The sequence below is a fragment of the Panthera leo genome, chromosome C1 (genome assembly GCF_018350215.1).
Source record: "Panthera leo isolate Ple1 chromosome C1, P.leo_Ple1_pat1.1, whole genome shotgun sequence".
Classification (NCBI taxonomy): Eukaryota; Metazoa; Chordata; class Mammalia; order Carnivora; family Felidae; genus Panthera; species Panthera leo.
In genome coordinates, this window is record NC_056686.1 from 33,619,250 (window position 1) to 33,637,883 (window position 18,634).

At 45.6% G+C, this 18,634-nt stretch overlaps 1 protein-coding gene across 7 annotated transcripts in view; it reads left to right on the forward strand.

Moving 5' to 3' along the window:
* CFAP57 (cilia and flagella associated protein 57) overlaps positions 1-18,634 on the forward strand; it is a 78,656-nt gene that overhangs the window by 16,223 nt on the left and 43,799 nt on the right. For all 7 annotated transcript variants that reach the window (XR_006205781.1, XM_042950605.1, XM_042950606.1 and 4 more), the window contains exons 7-12: positions 3,097-3,236; positions 4,003-4,168; positions 4,897-5,010; positions 10,396-10,608; positions 12,183-12,356; positions 16,150-16,311. Coding sequence is in view for 6 of the 7 variants with exons in the window: in XM_042950605.1 (XP_042806539.1) it covers positions 3,097-3,236; positions 4,003-4,168; positions 4,897-5,010; positions 10,396-10,608; positions 12,183-12,356; positions 16,150-16,311 (969 nt within the window). In the remaining variant the exon portion in view is untranslated. The remainder of the gene's footprint in view (positions 1-3,096; positions 3,237-4,002; positions 4,169-4,896; positions 5,011-10,395; positions 10,609-12,182; positions 12,357-16,149; positions 16,312-18,634) is intronic.

An 18,634-nucleotide genomic window follows, 5' to 3' on the forward strand; every position in this document is an offset into this window, starting at 1 on the left:
TGGTCAGTGTGCGTATAGTTTCTTACATCTGGAAAGAGAGAACTGACATCCTGCCTCCGGTCGTGGCAGCAGTCGCTTTCTGCCCAGCCTCCTTCCTCTTTTTCTTTCTTTTCATTGTTGAGTTCAGCCTCTAATTCAAAGATTGCTCCTTTTTTATTGATTGTGAAGTCTCGTGGAGTCAGTCGTGGTTTGGGATCTTTAAAGTGCACCAGAGGCAAGGCTGGGGGCACCAGCAGCCCAGAGAGCCTGGCCTGAGCAGTGGTATAATTGTTTCCTGCATTAGCCAAAATCAGAAAGTCAGATATCACCCGGAATTTCTGAGAGCAAAAGAGAATGGGAATCCTTATGGGATGGTGAGGGGGTGTAAACTGGTATAGACATTCTAGAGAGCAGTCTGATAGTTCCTGGTCGAATAGAGAATGCATATATCTTGTTACCCAGTGGTCTGCTCCTGGATGCATACCAGGAATTACATCATGCCGGTCCATTAGAGAGCACATACAAAGACGTTCGCCTTCGTGTTCGTAGCAATGGAGAGTCGAAGACAACCCAGCTGTCCGTCCCCAGGAGTGATAAAGAAGTGAAAGAGCTGGATGCATACCACAGAATACCAAATCTCTGGTAGAAGCAATAATCATATACATGACAACATAGATGGTTGAGAGAAAAAAGTAAAACTGAAGAATGCAGTCTGAAGGATGGTGCCATGTATAGAAATATCCAAGAACATAGGGGCGCCTGGGTGGCTCAGTCAGTTGAGCATCTGACTTCAGCTCAGGCCACGATCTCCCGTTTTGTGGGTTTGAGTCCCGCATCGGGCTCTGTGCTGACAGCTCAGAGCCTGGAGCCTGCTTCCGATTCTGTGTCTCTTCTCTCTGCCCTTCCCCCACTCATGCTCTGTCTCTGTCTCTCAAAAATCAATAAACGTTAAGAAAAAAAAAAAAGAAAAATTTCCAAGGACACAAATGAGACACATTAATTGGTGCCTTTGATAAGGGAGGAACAAGAGTGAAAATTAAAAGAGGAAGGGAATGAAATATAAAATAAAAATTGGCCGTACGTGAATTATGACAGTCTGCAACTCTGCGCCTGAGCTACAGAATGAAGAAAGTAAAGATACAAAATCAAGGAAATATGAGGCAAGGTCATCAGACAAGTTTCGGGGCTGGGAGAAAGAGGAAGGGAGTCTGAAGGCCTGGAAAGAGAATAAATGGCATGAAATCGGTATCTTGGAGATTCAGAAAGTGAACTTACTGAAAAACATGGAGTTATCAGTCCGTTGGAGGCTTGTGGTCATGAATTCCAAGTGAAATCGGTAAGCCTGCTTGTCTGATTCTCCATCATCCTACAACTTCTTAGGCAGAAGTGCAGAGAAAGGACGAAAGAGGATTACTGTTGTGTTTAAGGTAAGAGGTGTGAGTGTATTCAAAAGCTGATGGGAATGTGCCAGTAGAGACAGGGAAGTTGAAGATATTGGAGAAAGAAAGGGTAAGGGATGGAGAAGAAGGGGAATACTCTGTCCTGCCCCCCACCCCAGCACAGCACCTTTTCTTCCGAGATAGTAGGGAAGGTTGAGTGGATGCAGCTGAGTTTATAAGTGAGAAAGGGCCAGAATTTGAGGGAATCCCCATCTCAGCCTTTGGTTTGCTTGTGAATGGGCCTAAAATACGTGCACCTAATTGAGTTTCCCAGCCATCACTCCTCATTCAGGTGTCCCAGGTATAAGGCCTCCGAAAATAGAACAATGTGAAGCCTGTACAACCAGTGTCACAGGAAGCATCTCCGTGTGAAATCACCCACCTCTCACTGCTGCTGGCGGTGGAGTGATGCCATTTCTCTGGAAAGAAGTCTGGCAGGGCCTCTGAAGGTCTTTAGAATCATTCATGCCATTTCCCCCAGTATTCCCCTTCTAGAAACGTACCCGTTGCGTCCGTCCCAGCCTATTGATAGTGATGCTCTTGGCTAGGAATGCCCGCGGCACTTTGCCCAGGCCAATATTACTCATAGCAAACCCCCAGACGTTTCTCCCACCACGGCCAGAGTTGTGGCTGGACCGGACCTTTTCCTTCTTAGGATCATTGCAGGAGGCACTTCAGCACAAAACACCAGGGAACTTAGGGGAACAGGTTTGTTACATGCTCTGGAGGGTACGGAGCACACGTGAGGGCCGCACAGCAAGGTCATGGGGAGAGAAAGGGCATGGGCTTTGCCTTTACTGGAGTGTGGGGGGTGGGATGTCTAGGATTTTGTGGGTTTGCTCTTTATTGGCTAATTTAAAACCTAAGAGCACAGGAAGGAAGAAGTGGGATCACTCAAGCAGCCAGTTATCCAAGTTATCCAGGGCATTCTGAGAAAGGGACTAACATGGGCAGCAGGGGGGGCAGCCTCATTCCTCATCTGGTTGTTTTCCTGGTAACTGTGTCACACAGCTGGCACTATGTTTCTTTAAGATGGATGTCTTTTGAAATGGATGCGTCCGCATTCAAAAGCTTAGTGTTGGATACTTCCGCTGAAGGAGCTAAGGAAGTCATCAGAGAGGTACAAAGACTTAACCCGCAAGGATGTTTAGTCTAATATTATTCCTAAATAACAAATGATGGAATCCACTGAAATGTTCCCATAGTAGAGGAATGGCTACATTAAATTCTGGTATAGCTATAGAACAGAGTTCTGAGGCGCCTGGGTGCCTCGGTCACTTAAGCATCTGACTTTGGCTCAGGTCATGATCTCACAGTTTGTGAGCTCGAGCCCCGCTTCGGGTGAACTCCGCTTCTCTCTCCCCCATCTCCTCTCTATCCCTCATGGGATTCTCTCTCTCTCTCCCTCTCTCTCTCCACCCTCCCTCACTTGTGCCATCTTGCTCTCTCTCAAAAAAAAAAATCCTTAAAAAATTTTTTTAATTGCCATTTTTTGTCATTTTAAATTGCTTTTAAAATAATAGCAGCATTGGAAAATATGCATAATATTAAAGCAGTCTTCCCACGGCCAATATCTGTGCACCCAGGCTAACTAACATTCGTAGGTGGTAATGGAGCTGAAGTATACAGCCAGCCCTTTGCTTACTCTGCCAGATCTCACTCTGTGTGATTTCTCCAGGGGGAGCCTGCTCACTTCGAGTATCTGATGTACCCCTTGCACTCCGCAGCCATCACCGGGCTAGCCACGTGCATCCGCAAACCCTTCATTGCCACCTGCTCTCTGGATCGATCCGTTCGCATCTGGAATTATGAATCAAAGTAAGGATGAAAGGCTTCGCGACTGCAGCGTGCAGGATCCCAGTTGTTACATTTGTTCATGTAAATTATTTTAATTAGAGAGTTTTAAAATGTAATTACTTGAAGCTCTCAGTTGGAAAAGGTGTTTTGTTTTGTTTTGTTAATCAAGTCTGTCAACTTACCTGTTTCTCTTCCCTTTTTGCTCGCGCTCGGGCTAGAACATGGCTTTGTGTTTTATTAAGTGCTTCACCACACGCCAGACACCATGCTAGACAATGGGGACATAAAGATAACACTCCGCCTTCTTAAATAATCTCCTGTGTTCTTCCAGTTTTCCTCTCTCCCTCCAGATGTACTTTTCGTCACATGGGACTCTCCAGACCACTACATCTCTCCCCATCACTGCCCCTGACCATCCTTAACTCCCTAGTGACTTTTTCTCCCTGACATGGATTCCCTGAGGATCCCCAGCCTAGAGTGGCCCCCCACTGTAATTTCTCTGTCCTTCGTGTATAGCCACTGGGTTGCCGAAAAGAAACCGTGCGGTCCTTCCAACTCGGGGGATCCAAAGGGAGCTGTGCCTTCAGCATCGCTAGAGAACTCGTTGATCACTTCCCCTGTTTCCCATACTCATTGCCGGACACTCTCCTCAAATAACCAAAACCTGGGGAAAAGAGGAACCAAAATTTCAAGCGACAAAGTATCTCCTATGCTATGATAGAAATATGTGCCAGATACAATGGAGGGCTCAAGGGAGTTTCTTAGAATTCCATAATCTTTTTCACAGCACTCTGGAGCTATTTAAGGAATACCAGGAAGAGGCTTATGCAATCAGCCTTCATCCATCGGGGCACTTTGTTGTCGTAGGATTTGCTGACAAACTACGCCTTATGAATCTACTCATTGATGATATACGTTCTTTCAAAGAATATTCTGTCAGAGGATGCAGAGAGGTAAGATGCTGGAGATAAAGTTTCAGTTTCCTGGAAAACCAGGGGTTGAAGTATCAAGAACTAACACACTCTGGCAAAGTGGGACCAAAGTCTGCTTAGAGAACATCGGTGGCTTTAAAAGAAGAAAAGGCAAGAGATCGGGTTCTCCTCTCCCCAAACTTCTTGAGCATACGGCTCTATCCCATTTCTCTCTTGCTCACCAAGATATTTCACTGAACCCCAAGTCTTGTGAGATCCCACGTGTGATTAATTCTCTCTCTGATTGCCGAGTAACAAAAAGTGTCAAAAAGGGAAGTCATCTCAGAATCGGAGCGCGAGCCAGTCAGGAAGGTGAAGTTGGAGATTGGGAGGGGCCTGGGAATAGAAGCGTCACCCAGGAGAGGCAGTAGGCCGCCCATCACACTTCCCCCTGAGGTGACCGCAGAAACCAGATAGTGATTTCGGGAGTTGCTTCCCCACTCTGACACTTCTACAAACAACGAATGCTGCACTCTACCATCCAAGCAGCATCATGGTCCGTGCGCACACCAGCGGCAGCATCTTGGCCAGTATGAGCTACAGGAATAGCCAAGATGCTGGCTGGTCCTCAGTCCCTCTGCACCTTTCCCCCCCATTCCCACTTCCACACCTGCTTTCAGCCTGAACTCTTTAGGAAAAAGAGCTCTTGACTGTAACGTCCAGAAGGCTCATTTCTCTCATTCTTGCTCTCTTGCTTTGTTTCTTTGTAGTGTTCCTTTAGCAATGGAGGTCACCTGTTTGCTGCAGTCAGTGGAAATGTGATTCACATTTTTGCCACTACGAGCCTGGAGAACATCTCGAACCTGAAAGGACACACCGGGAAGGTCAGTGAGTGAGCAGTGTCCAAGGACACGGGAGGCACAGAGCCAAGCATTATGCTTGCCGAGTGAACAAAAGAGAAGCAATGTGTTTCCTCTTGGAGTTCACGGTCTACTTGGGGAAAGAGACGATGACACAAAAGCACAGGGTAATTACTAATTGCAATAAATGCAACGAAAGAAAAACATGGGGTGTTATGAGAGTAAATAATGAAAGAGTTGGCATAATTTAGAGTGGGGTGTTCATAAAGGCTGGGTCCTAAAGGAGTAGGAAGGAATTAACCAGATAGAGCTTCAGAGGAGCTGAAAAGTCTGTGGGGCTGGAACCATAGGTGTCAGGACAAAACGGGACCCAGCTGAGATTGGTGAGATTAGCAAAGGCCCAAGTGCATGGAACCTTGCAGGCCTCCTAAGTATAAAAAAACTATAAAAAAGATATCCTCCTTGTGCCTTGAAATCACTGAAGATTTTCAGAGGAGGGAATGATATGACCAGATTCGCATTTTAGACTACTTTGGCTGCAGAAAGAAGAATGTATTGAAAGGGTGGAAATGGTAAGGAGACTATTGTGGATGTCTACACCATTTTGGACCATAAAGGAGATGGTACAGGTAGGGAGAAGGAGGTGGATTCAAAAGATACTTAGCAAGCAAAACCAGTAGTTTTCAGACAGAGTGGAGATGGGGCATGAAAACAAGGGAGGGGCCAAAGGTGGAAAGACTTAAGAAGTCGGTGAAAGAATTTGGACAGAAAAAGCACTTGAAAGGCATGCTAGGCAGGGGACCTATTAGAGATGATGGAACTGGAGTATAAAATAGGGTGGTGGTTTGAGGTACACATGGCTGGAACGTTGGGCACATTCCAGCAGTGGTGGAAGGAGCCAGAGAGGTTGGCTACATCCCAGTGTGTGCACCATGCCAAGGAATTGGACTTTACTCTGTAGGTGATGAGAAGCAATTGAAAGGATTCAGGAAAGGAAGTAATGGGGTTAGAAAGGTACTTCTCCAAACAGTATTGAGGATGGATTAGAGGAGAGGGAACTTGGAGGGATGGAGACCAGCTAAGAAGTGAGGGTGAAAGATGAGTCGGAAAATAAACCATGGCTTTGGTAGTAGAAACAGAGAGAAGCACGACATTAAGTTCCATTTTGTATATGTTATGTGCCATGTGTCCAAGAACTATGGTACTCAGGCACGAGGGTCAGGAAAGAAGTCAAGGCTGAAAATGAAGATTCAGGGGATTAGGTGGTAGTGGAAGTCAGAGGCATAGATTACATCACCAAGGGCCTGGAATTTGAGAAGAATCTTGGGCAGAGACAGGTGACCAACATTTCAGGGACTGGTTAAAGAAGAGAAGGACTGCAAATAAAGGCACAGGAGAACTTGGAATCAAGGAATTGTATCAGAGAAGCGAAGGAACTCTTCCAAGATAAAGTAGTTGGTGGTATTAAAGGTCAGAGAGAGGGGCGCCTGGGTGGCTCAGTTGGTTGAATGTCCAACTCTTGATTTCAGCTCAGGTCATGATCTCATGGTATGGTATATGGGATGGAGCCCTGCATTGGGCTGACAGCATGGAGCCTGCCTGGGATTCTCTCTCTCCCTCTCTGCCCCTCCCCTGCTCGCTCTCTCTCTCTCTGTTGCTCTCTGTCTCTCAAAAATAAATCAACATTTCCAAAAATAAGTAAAGGTCAGAGAGAGGTCCTGTAAAGACTAAAAACTAACCATTGAGTGTGGCAAATAACAGGTGCATAAGTGCAGGAACTGTGAAAACACTGAGCTTTCCCGGTTTCAACAATGCGATTGGTCTTCAAGTGACTGTGGAGGTGCAGATGAAAGCATGCCAGGTGATTCTGATGCTCTTTCTAGAACCACGTGCATCTCCTTGGGAGGCCCTCCCTGACCAGTCCAGGAAAGCAGCCCTTTGTTGCATCCCTTTGCAAGTATTTATAACACTGGTTTCTAACCAGGGTTGTATGTTAGACTTACATCTGCAGTATTAAAAATATATATATACAGATGGAGGATACAATAAAGCCATGCACGTGGAAATTTATAACCTTAAATACATATTTAGGAATATAAAAAGATAAAAATCAGTGATATAATCATCTAAAGAAGTTAGAAAAGGAACAGCAAATTAAATTCAAAGAAGATAAAAGGAAGGAAATAGTAAGGATAAGAGCAGAAGTTAATGAAATAGAAAACAAACACAATAGAAGATCATCAAAGCCAAAACATGGTTTTTGGGTTTTGGGTTTTTTTTTTTTTTTAATGTATGTTTGTTTTGAGAGACGGGGGGAGGGGAGAGAGATAATCTAAGCAGGCTCCGCACCATCAGCACAGAGCCCGATACGAGGCTCTCATGAACCATGAGATCATGACCTGAGCCAAAATCAAGAGTTGGACATTTAACCAATTGAGCCACCCAGGCACCCCAGGTTTTTTTAAGTAATCTCTACTCCCAATGTGGGGCTCAAACTCAGAACCTTGAGATCCAGAGTTGCATGCTCTACCAACTGAGCCAGTCAGGTGTCCCCAAAACTTAGCATTTTGAAAATGCAAAATGGACAAGCCTTTAATATGACTGATTACGAAAGGAGAAAAAAAGGAGGAAAGGTAAATAACCAGTATGAGGAATGAAAAAGGGATATCAGTACAGATCGTATATAATAAAAAAAGATCATGAGGGGATATTATGAACAACTTTATGAAAATAAATTTGAATAATATAGATGAAACAAATTCCTAGAAAAATTGAGTCTATCGTTTAAAAACCTTCCTATAAAGAAAACTCTAGGCCCAGAGCATATCACTGGAGAATTATATCAACTTGTAAGGAAACAAAAAAAAATGACACTAATAATATTGAAGAAACTCTTGCAAAGTATAGAGAAAAGAGCAAATACTTCCCAATATTGTTCTGTGAGGCCAGCGTAATCATGATACCAAAACCTGTCAAAGACATCACAAGGAAGAAATGCTAAGCTGGTCTTTTTTGTGACCATAGAAATAAAATATTATCAAGCCAATCCATCAATATATAAAAAGGAGAACACAACATGACCAAGTTGGATTTATTCCAGAAATACAAGATTGTTTTACAATTTGAAATCAATTAATGTGGTACACCACATTAGCATAATAAGGATGAAAAAATCATATGTTTATCTCCGTAAATGCAGATATAATAAAATTGATAGCATTTAATATCCATTCACGATTTTAAAAAACAACACTTGGGGCACCTGGGTGGCTCAGTCGGTTAGGCATCCAACTTCAGCTCAGGTCATGATCTTGTGGTTTGTGAGTTCGAGCCCCACGTCAGGCTCTGTGCTGACAGCTTAGAGCCTGGAGCCCATTTCAGATTCTTTGTCTCCCTCTCTCTCTGCCCCTACCCTGCTCACGCTCTGTCTCTCCTTCAAAAGTAAATAAACATTTTTAAAATTTTAAATAATAAAAAAATAAAAAACAACAAACTAAAAAATAATGGAACTTCTATTATAAAAATCTTATGCAAGATATTTAAGAAAACCTACAACAAACAGCATACTTGATCCTAAAATTATGAAAGCATTCCTTCTGAGATAGAGAACAAAAGACGATGCCTTCTGTTAGCCTGGTACTGAGTCCTAACCAGTGCAATAAGACAAGAAAAGGAAATATGTCTTAGTCCATGAGTCTGCCATAACAAAACAGCACAGACTGGGTAGCTCATAAAGAACAGAAAAGTTTCCTCACAGTTTGGAGGGCAAGAAGTCCAAGACTCAGGTGCCAGCATGGGTAGGTGAGGGCCCTCTTCCTGGCTGCAGATTTCTCATATCCTCACATGGTAGAAGGGGTGAGCTAGCTCTCTGGGGCGTCTTTCATAAGGACACTTACTAATCCCATTCATGAGGGCTCTACCCTCATGACCTAATCACCTGTCAAAGGGCCCCACCTCCCTATACCATCATCTTCTCAGGTAAGGATTTCAACATACGAACTGGGGGGTGCAGGGCGGAGTAAGAGACACAAACATTCAGACCAAAGCAAAATAAAAAGCGTAGAAATTGGAAAGGAATAAATAGATCCTCACAGACAACATGACTGAGTATGTAGGAAATTCAAAGGGTTTTCAGAGAAACTATTAAAATTAGTGAATCTACGAATAGTGTTGGAAATAGCGTCACTATATTTTTTCAAGGGTATTTGTACATAATAGTAACAAACAGAGAATCCAATTTAAGAGGTGGAAGTGGAGCTGAGGAGGTGGTTAAGGACGTGCCCCACAGGGTCGCAGTCTTGGAAATAGCAAAAGAGGTGGCCAGTGGGTCAGAAGGTTGGTTCCTTATGAGAAAATAAGCAAATATATTGAAGATAACGGGAGCCAGGACTCTCACTATTGGAGAAGGGAGTTATAAATATGACAAGGGGAAGATCTAGAAAGTTGTTGTTGTTGTTTGTTTCTTTGTTTAGTGACCTGGCTGAACGAATCCTGACAAGTCTTTCTTGCCCCTGCAGTGTGCAGCCTTGATGTCCCTGCTCAGATTTTTGTTCTTTTTTTTATCTTTTCTCTGGTTGCCCCTGCATTGACCTGAGCCACTCATTAGTCACAGATTGGGCTTAGCCCCCTTAGCCAGTTACACTTTCACCCTTTACCATTGGATCTGTGTGGCTGGGAGGCGGCTGTCACAGTTCACAGAGTTCACGTTTTTTTGCTCCTTGTTCAGCCAGGTTCTAGTAGTTTGGAGGCTCTCTCTCTGTACCTGAGAGAGTGCAGCCCTAGCCATGCACACAGTCTTCCAGGCTGCCAGGGATAAGTGTGATTTTATTGCTAAGCCTGGCTTCCTGGGAGATGCCCGTGGACCAGAGGAGATTATTATTCAGTTAGGGTTTGGTCAGATGTTATGTTTAAACCCCTTGTGCTAGTGAGGTTTCTGCCCTGTGTTGATGGGTCCCTGTGCAGCTCAGAAGACGCTTTCGAATTTTCCCCATATACTGCTCCGATTGCTCTTGAGTGGGGCGGCTTAGCACATGCGCACAGCCTTCCCGACCCCCGGAGTTGTCTATGATTGCAGGTCTCTCCTTGACCGTGTCTTTCCCTCGTTCTATTAAAATTCTCATGCTCTGCTATTTGCTCATATTGTGGACCTACACCGATATCTCCATCATTTTAGACAATGCCCAGAGGGTAGACTTGTTCATGCTCTGTTCCAAATAAAGCCAGTTTTGGGTTTGCTGAAGGGCACGCACCAGGAAAGGACATTCTGCCTCAGTCTAGTGGAACACGTGAGGAGTTCATTCTCCTTTCCCTAATGAGGCGTGTGTGTGTGTGTGTGTGTGTGTGTGTGCGCACGTGTGTGCACAGGGACATATGCACGCTTTTAACTGGGTACGCCTTCATCCCCTGTAGGTTCGCTCGGTTGTGTGGAACGCGGATGACAGCAAACTGATCTCTTGCGGCACAGACGGTGCTGTCTATGAATGGAATCTGTCCTCAGGAAAGAGAGAGACAGAATGCGTTCTCAAGTCCTGCAGTTACAACTGTGTTACTGTCTCCCCCGATGCCAAAATTATCTTTGCAGTTGGATCAGACCAGACCCTCAAGGAGATTGCAGACTCTTCGGTGAGTCTGCCCCGGCCCCACCTCCGGGCTGCCCGCTGGTCTGCAGAAGACGGCCTCCACGGGCGCGGCAGGAAGTGTGACGGGAAGAGGGCTCGTCAGAACAGGGTCCCTTCTTCATGGGACGACCCTCTGGGTCATTCCGTTATTGATACTTCTGGGATTTCCTGCCCGGTGCCCTACCTGACTGGTTAAACCATGGGGCCCCTTTCTCCTTCTGTTTTGCTGGCTGGCTACAGGTCTCTTCCACCCTCCAGGCCCACAGGTCAGCAACATCTCCAAACTGCATGCTTACCCTGGGGTAGAGACGGAAGTATAGTTACCGCTGTCGCCTCGGCTCGGCCACCACATTTGTTCGAGACCTCCAAACTCTGAAATTTAGGAATTACCACATTTGGCTCCAAATAGCTGAGGGAGGAGAGAAGAGTTCAGCAAAGACACTTCACACAAACGTGGCTGGATCCTTCTCCAGGCGCCAGCGACAGCCGATCTTCTTTGGTGCTCGTCACCCTCCTGGCACTGGAGCCGGAAAGCACACAGACACCATGGCAGCAGACTGACCCGAGACGGGTTTTACCATGATTGGAGCCCAGCTGAGAAGAGGGGGTCTCTCCACTGTGCCCCCAAGTAGCTTAGTCCTAATTCTGTGGTGGCTTTTACAGTGCTGAACCGGAACAAGCCCCTTCAGGCCAGGCCCGCAATTCACGCCTCTTGCTGTCCCTACTAGCCGGCGCACACTGCATGACCCACGCAAACATTCCCTAAATGTTTGGAGGGAGGGTGGGTGGGTGATTGGATGGAGGGAAGGCACGGTGAGTGAATTCACGAAAAACAAAATGAGTTTCCTGATAGTATAGTTTTGTTTGTGTAACGGGCATTAATAACTGTTTGCTGAATGACTGTATGATCCGTATCACATTCTGAGTGTGAGATGTGAGGTAGCCTAGCAGTCACGAGCAGAGACACTCGGGCCTGACTGCCACTTCCTAGGTGGGTGCTGTCTCTGTGGCTCTGTTTTGTCATCTTAAAATAGGGGTAACGGTAACTGCTCCCAAAGGGTTTTTGTGAGGATCAAATGAGTTACAACATGCAAAAGCCATAAAATGGGGCTTGGCTTCCTTGTAAAAAAAATTTTTTTAATGTTTATTTAGTTTTGAGAGAGACAGAGACAGAGCATGAGTGGGGGAGAGACAGAGAGAGAGGGAGACACAGAATCCAAAGCAGACTCCAGGCTCTGAGCTGTCAGTACAGAGCCTGACACGGGGCTCGAACCCACGAACCGTGAGATCCTGACTTGAGCCGAAGTCGAATGCTTAACCGACTGAGCCACCCAGGCGCCCCTTGGCTTCCTTTTATTGACGTTAATCCTAACTCCCAGAATACTTGTTCACCAGTCAGGCAGCCAGGATATGCTGAAATCAGTGCCTTTTATGCGTAGGCACCATGCCAGGTGCTGTAAGGAATAGAGAAACATTTTTTAGTACAGAACTTGCCCAAGTGTTGCTGTTACAGGAGAGGAGGGAATGACATGGGGCCACAGCTGAGCCCCTCACCCTGAACACCCGTCTGTGTTCCAGATCCTTCGAGAGATATCAGCCTTTGATGTTGTCTACACAGCCATCGTCATCTCGCATTCTGGGCGCATGATGTTTGTGGGCACCTCGGTGGGAACCATCCGTGCGATGAAGTACCCGCTGCCTCTGCAGAAAGAATTCAATGAGTACCAGGCCCATGCGGGTCCTATCACCAAGGTGAGAAGGGACCCTCTCTTTAGGGGCCCATTCCCAGAACTAGCTCTCCATGGATCCATCTGATCCTGCCCTCCACACCCCTGCTTCATCCTTGCAACCCCTCTCTGTGTCTCCTCTCCCCTTATTCCTCTCTCCCTCTTTATTCATCCAACCACCCATTCAATGAGCCCTTATTGGCTACTAATACTCTTTGTTTAAACTACTCCCACGAATATATCTTAGGAGAGATCATCAGAGGTACACCTAAAGATTCATGCACAAGGTTGTTCACCATAATACCATGCATAATAATGGGCCATTTGAGAGACGCTGTATGCCATCCACCCAGATCTCCCATCTGCTGAGTGCTGGCTGCCGCATCCAGCTCTCCTCCCCCACAGAAGTGCCCTGGACCAAAAAGAGTCAAAGCCCAGGAGATGAACCCCTCCGTCCCCCTGAAGACACAAAACATGAACGCACATTTGTAAATTGTCCCTCCAACAACACCAACACCCAAGGCTTTGAACTATGTCCCAAACTCTACACTGCCTTACCCGCAGACAGTATCCTTATGAAGAAAGGATTTTTCATTACCAGCTGGAACATTCCGGTATTGAGCCTGGGTCTTGCACTCTAAACTGAAAACTCCCCCTCTTCTCTTCATAGCCGTGAAGTTTTGTGGATAAGGTATTTATTTTTCCGATAATGAAAGCAACACGTATTCACTTTATAAATAAAAATCCCTATAGTATCCTCATTAATGTTTTGATGCCTTTTCTCATACTCTTCTGTGTACTTTTGTGTGCATTTTAAATAAATAGAGATTATACTGTATGTACTCTTGTAGGCTGCTTTTTTTTTAATGCTATTATAAGCATTTTTTTCATATAATTAGGTGTTCCTCAAAAACATGATTTTAGTAACTGCACAAATATCCCAGTAAATGATGGACCATAACTTAATTCTTCTCTTACAACTAGGCTTTTTTTAAAAATTTTATTTATTTTATTTATTTTTATTTTTATTTTTTTAGTTTATTTATTTATTTTGAAAGAGAGAGAATGAGCTGGGGAGGAGCAGAGAGAGAAGGGGACAGAGGATCTGAAGCAGGCTCTATGCTGACAACAGAGAGACGGATGTGGGGCTTGAAAACATGCGCCGTGAGATCATGACCTGAGCCGAAGTTGGATGCTTAACCGACTGAGCCACCGAGGCTCCCCTACAACTAGACATTTATTTTTATTTTTTTAATGAGAGGCTTTTTTACTGTTTATTTATTTTGAGAGAGAAAAAAAGAGAGAGAGAGAGAATCCCAAGTAGACTCCACACTCAGCACAGAGCCCAAGGCAGGGCTTGATCCCACAACTGTGAGATCACAACCTGAGCTGATCAAAAGTCAGATGCTTAATTGACTGAGCCACCCAGGTGCCCTGAGAGGTTTTTTTTTTAAGTTTTTTAAATTTATTCTGAGAGCGTGCACGTGTGTGAGTGCAAGCAGGAGTGGGGCAGAGAGAAAGAATCTTAAGCAGGCTCTGTGGTGTTATTGCAGAGCCCAACTCAGAGCTCAGTCTCACAAACCATGAGATCATGACCTGACCTGAAATCAAGAGTCAGATGCTTAACTGACTGAGCCACTCAGGTACCCCGGCATTTATTTTTATTTTTTTTATTTTAAAGAGAGAGAGAGAAAAAACATGAGCAGGGGAGGGGCAGAGGGAAAGAGAGAGAGAATTTCAAGCAGGCTCTGTGCCCAGTATAAGGTCGACACGGGGCTCAGTCCCACAACTGTGAGATCATGACCTGAGCCAAAATCAAGAGTTGGATGTTGAACCTACTGAGCCACCCAAACGCCCCTAAAACTGGGCATTTAAATGACCTTATGAACTCTAATATTCTGCTCTACAGATTTCTGTGGGCATCTCTGATTATTTTAAAGGATAAATTGCTAGACAGGGGTAAAAGCCCCAAGTGAAAGAACATTGCCATTTGTAAGGTTTTTTTTTTTAATTTTTTTAACGTTTATTCATTTTTTGAGAGGCAGAGAGAGACAGAGCATGAGTGGGAGAGGAGCAGAGACAGAGGGAGACACAGAATCCGAAGCAGGCTCCAGGCTCTGAACTGAGCACAGAGCCTGATGCGGGGCTCGAACTCACAAACCGTGAGAACATGACCCAAGCCGAAGTCGGACACTCAACCGACTGAGCCACCCGGGCGCCCCCATTTGTAAGGTTTTGAGGCACATTCCTGATGGTGAGAAGGCATCTTCATAGTTGATTCTTTTGCTTTCACTTTTTATTTTGAGACGATTATAAATTCATAGGAATGTAAAGATGGCATAGGTCCAGTGTACCCTTCTCCCAGTTTCCCCCAATAATTGTATCTACTGTAACTATAGTATGGTATCACCCCAGAAAATTGACGTTGGTACAATATGTGTGTGTGTTTCGCTGCCGTTCTATCACGTGTATAGATTCCTGTAACCAGCACTGCAATCAGGGCACAGAACTGCTTCCTGGCCACAAAGAGCCCCCTCGGGCTACCTTTGATAGTGACACCCACCCACCCCTCACCCGCCTCCCTCCCTAGTCCTATGCAAACACTTGTTGGTTCTCCAGTTCCATAATTTGTCATTTTATTTATTTGTTTATTTATTCAGAGAGAGAACATGCCATGCATCCTCCATAATTTGTCATTTTAAGAATTTTATGTAGGGGCACCTAGATGGCTCAGTCAGCTAAGCGTCCAACTCTTGATCTGGGCTCAGGTCGTGATCTCATGGTTCACGAGCCCTGCATCAGGCTCCGCACTGACAGCACAGAGCCTGCTTGGGATTCTCTCTCTCTCTCTCTCTCTCTCTCTCTGCCCCTCCCTCACTTGTACACACACACACACTCTCTCTCTCAAAATAAATAAATACACCTTTAACAAAAAAGAATTTTATTTATTTTTCCAGCACGCCCTAAGAATTTTATATAAATAGAATGGTACAGTATGTGACCTTTTGACAGTGGCTTTTCTCGCCCAGTGCATACCCTCGAGCTCCATCTAAGTTTTCTCATGTATCAATACTTCATTTCTTCCATGGCAGGAATGCACCATAATCTGTTTAGCCATCTGCCTATTGCAAGATAGTTTACTGTTTTCCCAGTTTGGGGCTATTACAAATAAAGCTGCTATGACCAATCACGTACAGGCTTCTGTGTGGACCTTCCTTTCTCTGGGATAAATGCCCGGGGGAATGATTGCTGGATCATGTGATACATTTATGTTTAGTTTTTTTTAAGAAACTGCCAAGCTATTTTCCATTCCCACCAGCAATGCGTGCAAGATCCAGTTTCTCCACATCGTTGCCAGCATTTGGTATTGTCACTATTTCTCATTTTAGCTGTTCTAACACGTGTGTAGTAATATCTCCCCGTAGTTTTAATATGCATTTCCCTAATGACTAATAGTGGTGAACATCTTCTTGTGTGCTTCTTTGCCATCTGGATACCTCTTTGGTGAAACGTCTCCATATTTCTTGCCCACCCTCTAGTTGGTTTGGGTTTTTTACTGCCGAGGGTTGAGAGTTCTTTTTATAATCTAGATAATAATTAACTCTTCAGATTCCAAATCCACAGAGGACATGACCCAGTCTTCTTTTATTTATGAACAGAAGCTTGTGAGTTGTATCTCATTCTTACCCAGGATCCTGTCTTCCTTCCCATGAGGATGTGCCCAGGGTTGCCTGAATGGAGGCCCTGCACATAGCCAGCTCAGTTCTGGTCACCCACGACCTCTGAAAGCTTCCTCTCCATGCTCTTTCTCTCCTCAGATGTTGCTCACCTTTGATGACCAATTCCTGCTGACTGTTGCTGAAGATGGCTGCCTGTTTACCTGGAAGGTCTTTGATAAGGATGGTCGAGGAATCAAGCGAGAGAGGGAGGTGGGCTTTGCCGAAGAGGTGCTCATTACTAAAACAGACATGGAAGAGAAGGTAAGAATTGGGTCTAACGAAGAGAGACGTGGAAATTCCTTACCAGACTGTGTCCAAACTCCTGGGACTGGCATTCGAGGGCCTGTGTAGCCTGGCTACCCCCCACTGCCCAGCACAGATCCCCCCCCCCACCCCCCCCCCGGCTTCTTGCACATTCCCTGCCCCCACCATCATGCTGCCCTCCTCACTGCGGCTACATCTCTTCCCACCCCCACCCTGCCCATCATCCTGCCACGTGGTCATCTTGACTTACACTCTGCTCCACTTGTAGCCTGTGAAACTACCTTTCATCTTCCTACTCTATGAGGACAGGAGCCATGGCATGCAGTTCCCTTGGGTGACCAGCAGTTTCTAGCCCATGCTAGACACGTGAAGACAGTCGATCAGTATTTACAGAGTTGAACTGACAAGCTGACTATACCCGTTGTATCTGGGAAACTTAATAATTGCTAGTAGAGCCTTCTTTATATAAAAAGAAGTTATTTAGAAAACGTCCCTGAAAACCAGTTCTCTTCATAATAAAACAGTAAAGGTAATAATAACCAGCATATTTTTTTTAGGTTTTCTACAAACCAGGCACTGCACTAATTACTCTATAAGTATTTTCTTATTTAAATCTTATATCATCTCTGTGAGGAAGATACTGTTACTCTCCCCATGTTTTAAGAAGTGACTCTGGAGGAGTGAAGTGAAGTGTAGTAGGACCAGAGTTCTGACCGAGATTTACTCTAGAGCCCACTCTCTTCATCACTACCCCAAAGGGCCCTCCCTGCTGTAAATGCATTAAACACTCTAGGAAGACGTGTTTTGAGAGTTCTGTGCCACGCTCCCTAAGGGAGACGCCAAAGGGATGGGAAAGTCACGAGGCTTACAGGGAATGGCAGAGCTATGCATTCATTGCTGTTCATCCAGGATCTAGAGTGCATTTATTGACTACCTACTGTTTGCTAGGTACTGCGGATGCATGTATAAAAAGACAGGCATGGGCCCTGTGATCAGGAAACACAGTCAAGTAGAGACGAGTAAACCATCAGAGCAGCAAGGCAAAATGTCCCCAAAGCAGGATGATGAGACCCAGGTATTCCCAGAGATCCCTACTAGAGCTCCCTGGAACTTTCTGCAGGAAAGGAAAAGTGGGAGGAAAGGATAAGGGAGAGCCTATGAGAGTCAGGATCTGACCTCCTGCAGGAAGGCAAGCACGTCTTCTGTTCCTCCTCCTCTCTGTTTTCTCCCCCATTCTTCCGCAAGGGTAGGGGAAAAGAACAACTAGGAGACACCAGGCTGTGCCAAAGGCCTGAGGTGTCTGGGCTGACTCCTGACCCAACCCCCAGCTTGGCCTTGTTCTGCTCACCTCCTGGAGCCCCTTCTATCTCTGCATGTGAGAGACCGCAGTCCTACTCCCTGTAAACCTCCCTGTCCTTCCCAGCTCCCCCCTCCTTGCTCTCTCTCCACCTGTCCTCTAAAAGTCACATTTCTCAGAATTCCCAGCTCTCTTTTTCTTCTTGAGACTCTATGATATTCTATGTTACTATCTCTCACAACATGATTTACCTACTCATTCATTCATCCAACCACTACTTACAGAGGTGCCCTGTTATGTGCCAGGCACCATACTAAGGTCTAGGGTGACAGAAATGAAAGACATGTGGGGGCCTTGAGCTCATAGCCTGGAAGGAGGTATAGGTAAAATTAAAAAGGGAAACTAAGTGTGTTACAGGTGTTATGAAGGAACGATGCTCTGGGGTCACAGGGGAAGGGACCCTGACCCAAGCCAGGTGGTACCAGAGGAAGTAAGTGAGCCTTGATGGAGCCTTCCTGAACAGATGGGAAAGGTTCTTCCACACCAAGGGGTGAGTGTGCAGAAGGATGAGACAGGTGCTCCGGGGAAGATGCTAGGTGGGGCCAGAGATGAGAGGGTGTGCGGAGCTGGAGGGTCTTTTTACACCCAAAGTGTTTCCAAAGTGTTTCAGACCTTGGAAATTGTTCCTAAGGACCCACTGATAGATGTAAGTTAGGGAATAAGCTCAGGAGAGCCTCGTCTGCGGCCAGGCGCACGGATTGAGGAAGGATGATGAGCATGTGGCCCAGACACCACGTGTCAGAAACCAGCGTCGCCATCACTAAATGTATTCCATAGTCCGAGGCAGACCCCGGGGTGACCCACTCATCTGATAAACATTCACTCAATGCTATGTTGCTGGCCCTGTGCTAGGCACCCAGGAGAAGGCAGTGAATCAGGAGAGGCCAAGTGCCACTCGTAGGGAGCATCCTACCAAGGAGACCATCTTCATCCGTGGCCGCGTCCCCTTCACCCCACACCCCG